This window comes from Neophocaena asiaeorientalis, unplaced genomic scaffold (assembly GCF_003031525.2).
Source record: "Neophocaena asiaeorientalis asiaeorientalis breed wild unplaced genomic scaffold, Neophocaena_asiaeorientalis_V1.1 scaffold129, whole genome shotgun sequence".
Classification (NCBI taxonomy): domain Eukaryota; kingdom Metazoa; phylum Chordata; class Mammalia; order Artiodactyla; family Phocoenidae; genus Neophocaena; species Neophocaena asiaeorientalis.
In genome coordinates, this window is record NW_020172446.1 from 1,945,019 (window position 1) to 1,957,319 (window position 12,301).

A 12,301-nucleotide genomic window follows, 5' to 3' on the forward strand; every position below is an offset into this window, starting at 1 on the left:
TCTATTTGGAGTTGCCAATTTTGGATGTGTCATATAAATGGAACCATACTGTCTGTGGCCCCTTGTGGCTCGCTTCTTTGACTTAGGCATAATGTTTTCAAGGTTCATCCATGAGGTAGCATGTAGCTGTACTTTAGTCCTTTCTGTGGCTGCATAATATTTGTTGTGTGGATATGCCACATTTTATTTGTCCATTCATCAACTGATAGATATTTGGGTTATTTTCACTTTTTGGCTCTTATGAATAATCTTGGTGTGAACATTCATGTACAAGTTTTCGTGTAGACATGTTTTCAGTTCTTTTAGTACTTCGGAATTGCTGGGTCGTGTGGTAACTCTTTGTTTAACCTTTTCAAGAACTCTTGGCATACTTTTTATCTTTGCTTTTGTTTCTTACCCTTTAAACATCTCTCATGAAATTTGCCTCCCGTTAGGAAATCATGGCTACGAAAATTTAGAAGGAACAAGAGTTTTTTAGTGTGAAAATCTTTTAGTGTGAAAAACAACTGGCAGCGTGTAGCAGTTTCTCTTCTTGTGGTTAAGTTTAAGCCCTACCCTCTGTCTTCAGAGAAAAGGAAGTTCTGTGTAGGAATGAAGGGTAGTCTGTAACTCTTACTGTTTGAATACGTTAAAGACTAGAGAGATGTTCGAGAGATGTTCGTTGTCTTCAGGAAATCAGATAATCTTTACAGTCAGCCTGGAGTAACTGATCTTGAAATCATTAAGAATAGTTCTGTATAGCTCCCTGGAATCCTTGGTATTAAGATGTAAATACCAAAGAAATTAACTTCAACCCTCCTTAAATACTCATTTGTTCATTTACTCAATAAATATGCACTGGGTGCGTTCTGTGGGTCAGAGATACTTCTAGGTCCTAGAAATACTGTGGGTAGGGAAACAGAGCATTGCTCTCACAGATTTACTCTTTCCTTTGGTGGCTAGTCATTAGACTGTTCCACCTAAAAACAAAACAAATAGGAAAAATCTAAATTCTTGTGTATTCATTTTTAGATTTCAGTTCCATTGTGTCGTTCATCCCTTGTTGATTTCTACAGGTTGACTTTCCTGCTTGTTGTAAGTAGAGATAGCTGATCAGGATGTCACGTAGTGTGTCAGCTGGCCAGTCAGATATGCCTCAAAGAGTGACACTAGTTTGATGACATTGCCACTGTCCAGGACCTAGTCTTTAAGCCTTGCAGGTCCAGAAACTCCACGTTTGTACGTTATCAAAGGGGGATTAGTTTGAGGTACTGGAGGTGCCAACAGTGAGAAATCCCAATATTCTAGTCTGTGTCCAGTTATAATTTACTCTGAAATGAACTGTTGGCCTTCATGTGCCTTTAATTAGTGTGATTCAGTGTCTTTAGGGGCGTTGACAAGAGCAAGTCTCTGCTCTTTCAGAGTAAAGGGCCAGATCCTGGTGCCTAATTAAGACACTGGTGAGGACCCTGCCCAGCTCTGGGCAGTGGTGTCCCTTTGATCGTTGCTACTACAAGTGTGGTCCACGACCGCAGCAGGGTCATCCTGACCTGAGAGCTTGTGAAGAATGCAGGAATCAGGTCCCCCCTAGACCTGGTGAATCATCATCAGGTGTGATGTGTATGCACGTTAAAAATAGAGGCACAGTGCCTTAGAGGATACCATTAACTCTTCATCAGCTCTCTACCGATTTCTGTAGTTTATCCTGAACCGTAGGTGTGTTGTTGTAAACTGCTGTGGTTTATCCTCAAGATTAAAACGCTGTTTGAAATAGCATGGGTTTAGATAATTATGCAGTGACAGACAAGTGAATAATTGACGATCTCAAGCCAGCACTTGTCCTAGCGTGTCTTAACATCTGTATTGTGACAATTTGTCTCTCATAGTATTTTTTTTTAATTTATTTATTTTTATTTTTGGCTGCGTTGAGTCTTTGTTGCTGCACCTGGGCTTTTTCTAGTTGGAGCGAGCGGGGGCTACCCTTCATTGCGGTGCCCGGGTTTCTCATTGCAGTGGTTCTCTTATTGCGGAGCACGGGCTCTAGGCACGCAGGCCTCAGTAGTTGTGGCTCACAGGCTCTAGAGCGCAGGCTCGGTAGTTGTGGAGCATGGGCTTAGTTGCTCCGCAGCATGTGGGATCTTCTCAGACCAGGGCTCGAACCTGTGTCCCCTGCCTTGGCAGGTGGATTCTCAACCACTGCGTCACCAGGGAAGCCCTCTCATAGTATTTTGTTTTCAATTTTTTAATAGTTGATTTCAGATAATTTTTTGAAGATCTTATTAGGAACTTTGATATTCCTAATGTACAATACCAGGTTCTCCATAGATCATTATTCTCACAGGATTTGAAAGCACGTAGCATACTAAAGACTGGAACAGATAGAGAACTCAGTGGGGGGAAAAAAGTTATTTCAGAAAACCAGGGCAGGAAGTCTTAGTAGCTCAGCAAAGAAAAGAAAGCTGTTATTGCTTCTTTTATCTCCCACTTCCCCTTCTGTTACCCGTTTTCAAAACAGTCCAAAAAATCTGTTTGAAAATAATCTGTTACTGCAGTAGTACTTAAAATGCCCCTATTATAGTGTCCTAAGAAAAGGTTAAATCTGGAGCTGGGGAAAACCAAGGACAGATGAAATAATCTGAAAATCACCCATAATTCTACTCCTTACAGACAACCACTGTTAACATTTTGGTGTATCCTTCTAGACATATTATTTTGCCAAATTGAAAGACTGTTGTATATGCAACTTTATATTTGTTGTTTTCTTTTGGTTAGCATTATATCATAAGCATTATGAAAAATTCCCCACGTACAGTCTAATTGTTAATGCAGAGGTGAATAGTCTACATAGGTACTTACGGAGCATTTGTTGGTGGTAGGCTGAAAATGTATTGACTCAAATATGCCAAAATACTGGAAGCAAAGCTCTAGAAGCAACACTAAATAATCAACTACCAAGGGGAAAAAAAAAAGCTGCACATATATTTGTGTGCAAAAGCCACATATTTACATTGGCTTTTCAGTCATCCTTTTTTAAGTCTTTTCACAAATTGTCTTTAAACACGACACTCTGAAAGCCGCTTGTTGAGTCCAAACCTCACTTGAAATGTAGGATATAAATGAGAATTTAAACAAGCACTCAGAATCTATAACGTTAACCTCAAAAAGTGTGTGAGTGTCACAGAGGAACCCAGTTTCTCTCTGTGTAGCATTGTTTTTTTCAATATAGAGTGTAATGTAAATTTATATTTGATAGAGAAGAACTGTTCTTATTATTTACCAGAAGAACTGGTAAATGATATGGCTAATTTGTGATCTAAAGCCAAACAAATGTAGAACAGACTTTTTTAAATTTTTATTTTTTAATTATTTTGGCCGCACTGCATGACTTGTGGGATCTTAGTTCCCCAACCAGGGATCGAACCCGGGCCCCTGGGCCCTGGCAGTGAAAGCGCCGAGTCCTAACTACTGGACCACCAGGGAATTCCTGGGACAGGCTTTTATTTTTGAGGGGTATCCATGAATCATTCATATTTGCAGTTATTTTACTTTTTTTGCATTTGCCCCTATTAGGTGTGAGACCTTGAGAAACTTAACTTTCCTGACGCCTCACTTCCCTATCTGTACAATGTAGATAAGGATAGTACCTACTTTACTTGGCCAGTGTGGGAATTAAAATGAGAAATGTATGTAAAACGTTTAGCACGATGCCTGGGACATATGAACTGCTTAATAAATATTAGCCATAGAAATAATGCCACCAAATATTATTATTATTCAAGGTGACCTCCCCTACTTCTCCAACTGGTAACTTATTCTTCAAATGTCTCCTACTCTCTTTCCCAGCAGAATGACCTTTTTGAGCTCTGATGGCCGTTTGTGGCTGTCTCACTTACATAAGGACTTAATACCTTTTACTATAGTTACATGTGCATGCAACTGTCTCCTTTACTAGAATGATGGTTTCTTGAGGTCAGGATCATGCCTTATTCATCTTTATAACCCCAGTTCCTGGCACTAGACCTCAATAAATATAGAATGAATGCCTTTATGAATGTTGCGGGTGTGATTTTGCAGACATTCTTTTTAGATTGTTCGTAGTCTTGATTATAGGCACCCTATTCACCATTGCAGATAAGCAAGAATTAAACATTTGTTTTATCATGATTTGGTTATTTGTCACTACATAATAAACTATGCCAAAGCATAATGGCTTAAAAGGCAACCATTTGCTTAGTGTTCGGGGGATTAACCAGGGCTCAGTTGGGCAGTTCTGAGTTTGCTGGCAGCTCTCATGTAATTGCAGTCAGATGGCAGCTGAGGCTGGAATGTTCAAGATAGAACATTTACTTACCTGTTTGGAGCCTTAAGTAGTAGCAGGACTCAGTTGGAATGCTGGCATGGCTGAGCCTGGATGCCAAGCTCTCTCCCTCCCACACTCTTCCTCCCACCCCTCTCACTCCTCCCCCTTCCACTTGTTCTCTCAAGAAAGATAGCCATGCTTCTTCTTCTTTTTTCTTTTTTTAGATTAATTAATTAATTAATTATTTTTGGCTGCGTTGGGTCTTTGTTGCTGCGCGCGGGCTTTCTCTAGTTGTGTTGAGTGGGAGCTACTCTTCATTGCGGTGCGCGGGCTTCTCGTTGCGGTGGCTTCTCTCATTGCGGAGCATGGGCTCTAGGCACACGGGCTTCAGGAGTTGTGGCTCGCGGGCTCTAGAGCACAGGCTCAGTACTTGTGGTGCATGGGCTTTGTTGCTCCACGGCATGTGGGATCTTCCTGGATCAGGGCTTGAACCCATGTCCCCTGCATTGGCAGGCAGATTCTTAACCACTACGCCACCAGGGAAGCCCCGATAGCCGTGCTTCTTACACAGTGGCTCAGGAATCCTTGCAGTGCAGAAGTAGAATTTGCCAGGTAGTCTTAAGGCTGAGGCCTGGAGCTGGCACAGCTCAGTTCCACTCTATAACGATGCACATGTGACTGCATTGCTAGTCACCAGCCCAGCCTCCTGTCCAGGGGAGAGGTCTGCATGAGGATATGAGTACCACAAGGCATGGTTCCTGGTTCATTGGGGCCATTAATGTAACAGACTACCAAGTAATATAATCAAGATTTTCTTTTTGAAAGTTTTAATAAGCATGTTTTAAAGAAACATAACTGTAGGGACTTCCTTGGTAGTGCAGTGGTTAAGACTCCACGCTGCCAATGCAGGGGCCCGGGTTTGATCCCTGGTCAGGGAACTAGATCCTGCATACCGCAACTAAGACCCAGTGCAGCCAAATAAATAAATGAATATTTTTTAAAAAAACAGAAAGCCTAACTGTAAGAGACAAGAAGGAAATGTAGCAGCACATATGAGTCCATACACGAAGCAGACAGCTCAGATTTCCTGCCACTTGACTAGCTTTTCATCGGGTTGTGGTAGAATTTAAATGAGACCATGGGTATAAGTTCCTGGTACACAGTAGGTGTTCAGTAGGTGGGAGCTGCTGTTGTATTGTTATTATTGCCATTTTATTTTTAATGACTAATATCTTGGTGTCAATGTGAAGACACATAGCTAATGCAGTACATTTCATATGAACTGAGAAGAAACATTTTCGTTAGCTTCTTCAATTTCAGTTGACTATTTTTTATCTTTTATTTTTGATCCCTATGTTCTTGTTAGCTAATAGTGTGTAAAGACAGTCTCTAATTTTAAAATAGTTTTAGTTAGTTTCATGTAAGCAAAACAATTGGGAAAATAAATTCTTAGATTGCCCTTGGAGGATAAAAATTCTTTTCTTCTATAAAGTCATGAAAATGTATGTTTCAGAGGAGGTAGAGGAGATTCCAGTTACTTAATTTCCTGAAACACACACATGTTATGTTGTGTTATAGATAGAGCAACTGTATATTGCCACTTAAGACCAGAGGTGTCTTAAATCAGATTCTAGGTAGGTTTTATGACATTTTAGTAGCTAAACTCTAGAAAATATCAGTCACTGTTGTCTTGGAGGGCTGTGAGGTATATATTTTCTAGGCTTTTGCATGACTTAGTATTGATGTATAATCTTGATGACATTTTGGCATTTTGAGAACTTATCCTCATGTTAAAACTTTAAAAATACAGTTGCTTTGGAATTAAGAGTCACCTGCAGTGGAAACTTTGTAAATAAGATTTAATGGTCTGTTACAGGAGAGGTTTTAGTAGAAAATTCGTTCTGAATATTGTTAATCAACATAAACAATGTATATTACAGTTTCCCTTCTGAGACCTTGAGTTGTGTATCATTTGTATTTTTCTTAAATTTACTTTGTTACAAACCATCACAGTTGTTTTGCCCTGAGTGGTTGTCTACCACATTTTTTTTTTAACATCTTTATTGGAGTATAATTGCTTTACAATGTTGTGTTAGTTTCTGCTGTATAACAAAGTGTATCAGCTATATGTATACATATATCCCCATATTCCCTCCCTCTTGCATCTCCCTCCCTTGTACAGTTGGAGAGAATGTAAACTGATACAGCCACTATGGAGAGCAGTATGGAGGTTCCTTAAAAAAATAAAAATAGAACTACCATATGACCCAGCAGTCCCACTACTGGGCATATACCCTGAGAAAATTCGTAATTCAGAAAGACATGCACCCCAGTGTTCACTGCAGCACTATTTACAATAGCCAGGACATGGAAGCAACCTAAGTGTCCATCAACAGATGAATGGATAGAGAAGATGTGGCACATATATCCAATGGAATATTACTTAGCCATGAAAAGAAATGAAATTGAGTTATTTGTAGTGAGGTGGATGGTCCTAGAATCTGTCATACAGAGTGAAGTAAGTCAGAAAGAGAAAGACAGATACCATATGCTGACACATATGTGGAATCTACCACATGATTCTTTATGCAAGGACAAGAAATACACATTGCAGCAGGAAATGTCTTCATCCAATACATAATTTACCGGTTTATGGGAATGCTTTAAAATGGGGTCTGTAAGCACTAACCAGCTTGGTGTAGTGGACAGACCATGGTCCTTGGAGTCACACTGTTTCTGGCACTGGGAAGCCGTGGGGAAGTTATTTGACTTCCTTGAGCTTTACTTTCTTCAACATAGACAATACAGACCTACCTCTCAGTGTTGTTGGGAAGATTGAGTGAGCTATAACAGTGAGCACACTGGACCATGGTACCACCTCAAATATGAAGAAATTCACTCAGCAGCAAAGTTTGCATTTTAAAATTAGTTTTATTAAAAGCCAAGCGAATGAACTTGATTAGTTACATGATTCAATTAAAGGTGGCTGTGGCTTTGAATTATGAACTGTTTCAGGGAGAAGAAAATGATGCCAAGGTAGTGTCAAGTTTGGAACAGCAGTGGTCGGGAACCTATGAACAAAAAGGAGTCAAATTTATAATGAAATTGCGGGAGGTGGATTTGGAAATGGATTCTCCCTTCGCTGGCCCTCTCACTGCTTTGTGCTCACACACTTCCTTTTTTTCTGAGGTTCTGAAACAAAAACAAAACGTAGTGGAGCTCTGCAGCAGTTGAAGGAGCTTTTGAATTCTTCCTAAAGAGGAAATTGACTTTACCTAACTAATGCACTTCCTGTGTGTGCGGTGTCCGCTGAAGAGGGAGATAGGACCTCACTGGTACAGCGCTCGACTGCAGAATTTCCTCCCGGTGGTGAGGGTGCGCCAACACATTGTCTTCATTTACTCTGGTATCTGTAAGGCCGGTATGAATCGCCTGGGGATCTCGTTACCAATGCAGCTTGTGATCCAATAATTCTGGGTGGGACCTGAGATTTTGCATTTCTAACAATATTCCAGGTGAGATATATCAAAATCATAAGGCATTGTTTTCCTGGTTCTTTTTAAAAGGTCTTAAAAACATACACGATTAACTTAATTTCATTGAACATTTATTTGCTAGGTGCTGTGTATGTTAGGGCCTGATTCTCAAGGATCCCACAGTTAGTGATGCACCAAATCAAGGAGATTTTGAATATACCCGCCCCCTGATTTTTTTTAAACTTCGTCTTGGGTTTAGAAGTTCTCTAGTAACTTTACAGAGATTAGTTAACAATTAAACTTGAATTAGGATTTCTCTTTTTCTTTATGATTTAAGAAATTCTTTCACTTACCGCACATATACCATCATAACTTACATTAATGTCAAAAGGGGAAATAAATTGTTTCTGTGATCTCCTCACCCCAGCCAATCAAACCATTTTTTTTTTCCTGTGTTTCTTTGTAGTCCTTAGACGTGGGCATCTTTTGTTTTTACATGGTTGTGAACATTTCTGGACAACAGTTTTGTATTGTTTTTAATTTTAGTGTTAGAGAATAGAAAGTTTTCTAAATTTCTCTATTAACTGTTGAAATATTGTACTTTATCCATATTTTGATATGTTCTTTTCTTGGTGTATTTTTCTTGGATGTCAAATGCTCTTGCTAAGATCAAGTTAGCAAAGGGTTAGGGTAGTAAACATAACATGTCTTAGGAAGCTAATATAATATCTGCAAAGTAAAGTATGAGTTTGCTTTAATGCAACTGAATGTTTGGCTTATAGTTAGAATTTTCCTGTTAAGTGAGAAAAAGTGAACTGTGTCTTATCTGTATTCTTAAAAAAAAAATCCGGTGTCTATATAGACAACTGACTTGTTATCAGAATATCTGTGAGATGTAAAGATTTTCCTGTTATATCTTCTGGAACAGCAGTTCTTAATATGGGCTCTGTGGACCTAGGGTAGTGTCTCTCGGAGTGTGGGCTGCAGAGTCACAGGTGTGCTTGTGAAAAAGAACTCTGCCCATACGCTCCCCCAGCCCCTTCTCCAAGCTGGTTCTGGGATGGAGCCCTGCCATCTAAACTATAACAGGATGCAATTGTATGATACGTGATTCTTCTGCAAAGCAAGTTTCAGAATTACTGCTCTGAAGTGAGCCATGGTTGGGATCTGAGGGAATTTGCAATCTCTGAAATTCAATAAATGTCTTTTGGGTAGGGTTTATTCATTTTTCTGGGAAGAAGGTTCATAAACCTCTCATTGAGATTCGCAAAGAGGACCATGACTGAAAAAGGATGAAGTCATTGTCCCAGAAGGTGTGTTTTTCCTGAACATCTGTCTTCTGCCTCCTCTGAACCTTTTGGATTGTGAATAAATTCTTAGTTTTCTTTTACCATAATGAGGGCATGTTGTCCATGAAGTGATTTTTTTTGTATTGTGTTTTTTAAATAGCTATTCTTCCTTTTTTTAATATAAATTTATTTATTTATTTGGCTGTGTTCTGTCTTCGTTGCGGTGCACAGGCTTCTTATCGCAGTGGCTTCTCTAGTTGCAGAGCACGGGCTCTAGGCGCGCGGGCTTAAGTAGCTGTGGTATGTGGGCTCAGAAGTTGTGGCTCATGGGCTCTAGGGCGCAGGCTCACTAGTTGTGGCGCACGGGCTTAGTTGCTCCGGAGCATGTGGGATCTTCCCGGACCAGGGCTCGAACCTGTATCCCCTGCTTTGGCAGGCAGATTCCTAACCCCTGCGCCACCAGGGAAGTTCCTGTATTGTGGTTTTTTAATCTACCATTTCTTTATATTGCTTTTCAGTAAAATGAATTTTAATCTCTTAATTTAATTTTTTTTTGGTACTGAAACGTATTATTTCTAAGAACTACTTTGTGCAGATAATATTTATTTCTAACATTTACTTATTGAGAACAAGTGTGCCCGTTATTTTACCAAGTGCAGTACATAGACTATTTTTATTTAATCCTTGCAGCAACTCCATGAAGCGAGCATTGTTATACTCATTTGACAAATAAGGGAATTGAGGCATGATGTGTTTAACTTAGCCAGATTGACATAGTTGTGAATGATGGGACCATTCTGTCTCACCTGAAGGCCAACTCTATGGAATTCTGCAAGTTTGCACAAATGAATCACATTTGGTTTATCATTGAATGAAAGGTGATGGTTGCGTAGTGCCTTGAGATTATTAGGGGTGATGCCTGTGGATTAGCCTCTTCTAGAGATTCTGATTCTGAGTTTTTATGTCATTTATTTTCAGATCAAAGAGAGTGCATCCCAGACGAGAGATGTCCTCAAACAGCATTTTAACGATTTGAAAGGAACCCTTGGGAAGCTCCTGGATGAGCGATTGGTGACCCTTTTGCAAGAGGTGGACACCATTGAACAGGAGACCATTAAACCACTAGATGACTGCCAGAAGCTGATAGAGCACGGAGTTAACACTGCAGCGGACTTAGTCCAAGAAGGTGGGGAGGGCTTCCCTGGTGGCGCAGTGGTTGAGAGTCCGCCTGCCGATGCAGGGGACACGGGTTCGTGCCCCGGTCCGGGAGGATCCCACATGCCGCGGAGCGGCTGGGCCCGTGAGCCGTGGCCGCTGAGCCTGTGCGTCCGGAGCCTGTGCTCCGCAGCGGGAGAGGCCGCGTCAGTGAGAGGCCCGCGTACCGCAACAAAAAAAAAAAAAAAAAAAAAAAAAAAGAAAAAAGAAGAAAAAGAAGGTGGGGAGTCCAGGGAGCCCGTTAAACGCAGCACATTCAGATTGACACTGCTGGTATCTCAGGGTTCCAACAGGCTTCCTGCCATCTGTGGGGTGCTTAGGCTGTTCGTACCTTGGGACAGTTTGTGATATAGGATGACAGCTGTACAGTGAGGTATCCTAGGATAAATGCAATTAATGTACTAATTATAATCATTTACAAAATAAGGAGTAAATTATAATCATTTACAAAATGAGTAGCTTATAATCATTTACAAAATAAGGATTTTTCTCATGGTTCTGTTAACACAGTGATTTTATGGTCATTTTGAGTCTGTTCACGTATTTTTCGGAGTGTCAATGGTCTGTAGGATTTAATGCCATCATTCTTTTTAGAGATTAACGAGTAGGATTGGTGTTTACTCCTGAAATTACACTGGTTATATCCCTAACTTTAGTCAGTTATTTTGGTTAAAGCATGCTCGGTTCTTGCCTTGCTGCCTTCCTGTCTCCACATCTACCTACCTCGCCTCCTTCCCTCCTGTAGGTCTTTGTCAGGTACATTAAATAAAAAGGTAATAAGTTCTGCCCTTTGGGGTTCACAGCCCAGTGAGAGAAGCACACACGATGAGAGAGATCTAAGACCTCACGGGAGCACAGAAGGGGAAACGCTTGCCTCTGGAAGAGTGTAGGATGGCTTTCTATAGGAGGAGTTCCACTGAGGCTTGAAGAAATTCATCAAGCAGACAAAGGAAGAAAAGGAGGTCACAGCACGATTGGAAGCAGAAGTAACGTCAAGAGTGAAGTGAATGGCATGTCTGGGAGATATTGAATGCAGTAGTTTAGGCAGCAGAGTTACACAGTCAGATTTGCATTTTTTAAAAACGACACTGCCCACAGTTTGGAGACTGTGTTAGAGGTTGTAAGGAAGTAAAAGTGACCGATGAGGAAGTTGTGGCAGCAGTCAGATAGGCAGCGATGGAGATGGTGACAGGTGAAGATGAAGCAGAGCTGGTTTTAAGATTTTTCGGAGGGACTTCCCTGGTGGCGCAGTGGTTAAGAATCTGCCTGCCACTGCAGGGGACATGGGTTCCATCCCTGGTCCGGGAAGATCCCACATGCCGCAGAGCAATGAAGCCCGTGCGCCACAACTACTGAGCCTGCGCTCTAGAGCCCATGAGCCACAACTACAGAGCCCACGCACCACAGCTTCTGAAGCCCATGCACCTAGAACCCATGCTCTGCAACAAGAGAAGCCACCGCAGTGAGAAGCCTGTGCACTGCAATGAAGAGTAGCCCCTCATTCACCTCAGCTAGAGAAAGCCCACGTGCAGCAACAAAGCCAAAAATGAATGAATGAATGAATATATAAAATTAAAAAAAAGATATTTTGGAGATAGAATTAATGGTGATCTTACTGAGCCATAAGTGTTGATTATTGGTGATTGCCTGGTTATAGGATGGAGGAGAAAGAGAAGAATTTAGGATGACCCAGCGTGATTTTAGATGACCGGTGAATTGTGCCGTTGACTGACACAGAACATGAAGGGGGAGGGTGGGTAGTTAGACAGTTGGTTTGGGGTATGTTAGTTCAAGGTGCCGGAGATGCCAGGAGTTGGGAATGTGGGTGTGATGCTTAGGAGAGAGATCATACCTTGAGATGTCAGTGTGGCAGTGAATGGTGTGTATGTCACCTCTGAATCCATGGGAATAAGTAAAATCATCAAGAGATAGTGTACAATATGAGAAGAGGAGGCTACAGAAGGTGGGACTCTGAGGGATGTCAGTATTTTTTTTTTTTTTTTTTTTTTTTTTTTTTTTTGTTCTGCTTACAGGTTTTTTTC

The 12,301-nt window shown here is 40.9% G+C and overlaps 1 protein-coding gene across 2 annotated transcripts in view; it reads left to right on the forward strand.

Annotated features, from left to right (window-relative positions):
* Positions 1-6,732: 6,732 nt before the first annotated feature.
* The window catches only part of CRLF3 (cytokine receptor like factor 3), a 28,123-nt gene continuing 22,554 nt past the window's right edge, over positions 6,733-12,301 (forward strand). The window contains exons 1-2 of one of the 2 annotated variants that reach the window (XM_024736853.1): positions 6,733-7,654; positions 10,023-10,230. In XM_024736853.1, the coding sequence (XP_024592621.1) occupies positions 7,562-7,654; positions 10,023-10,230 (301 nt within the window). In that variant the 5' untranslated portion in view covers positions 6,733-7,561. The remainder of the gene's footprint in view (positions 7,655-10,022; positions 10,231-12,301) is intronic. The other variant, XM_024736861.1, reaches the window with a different exon arrangement.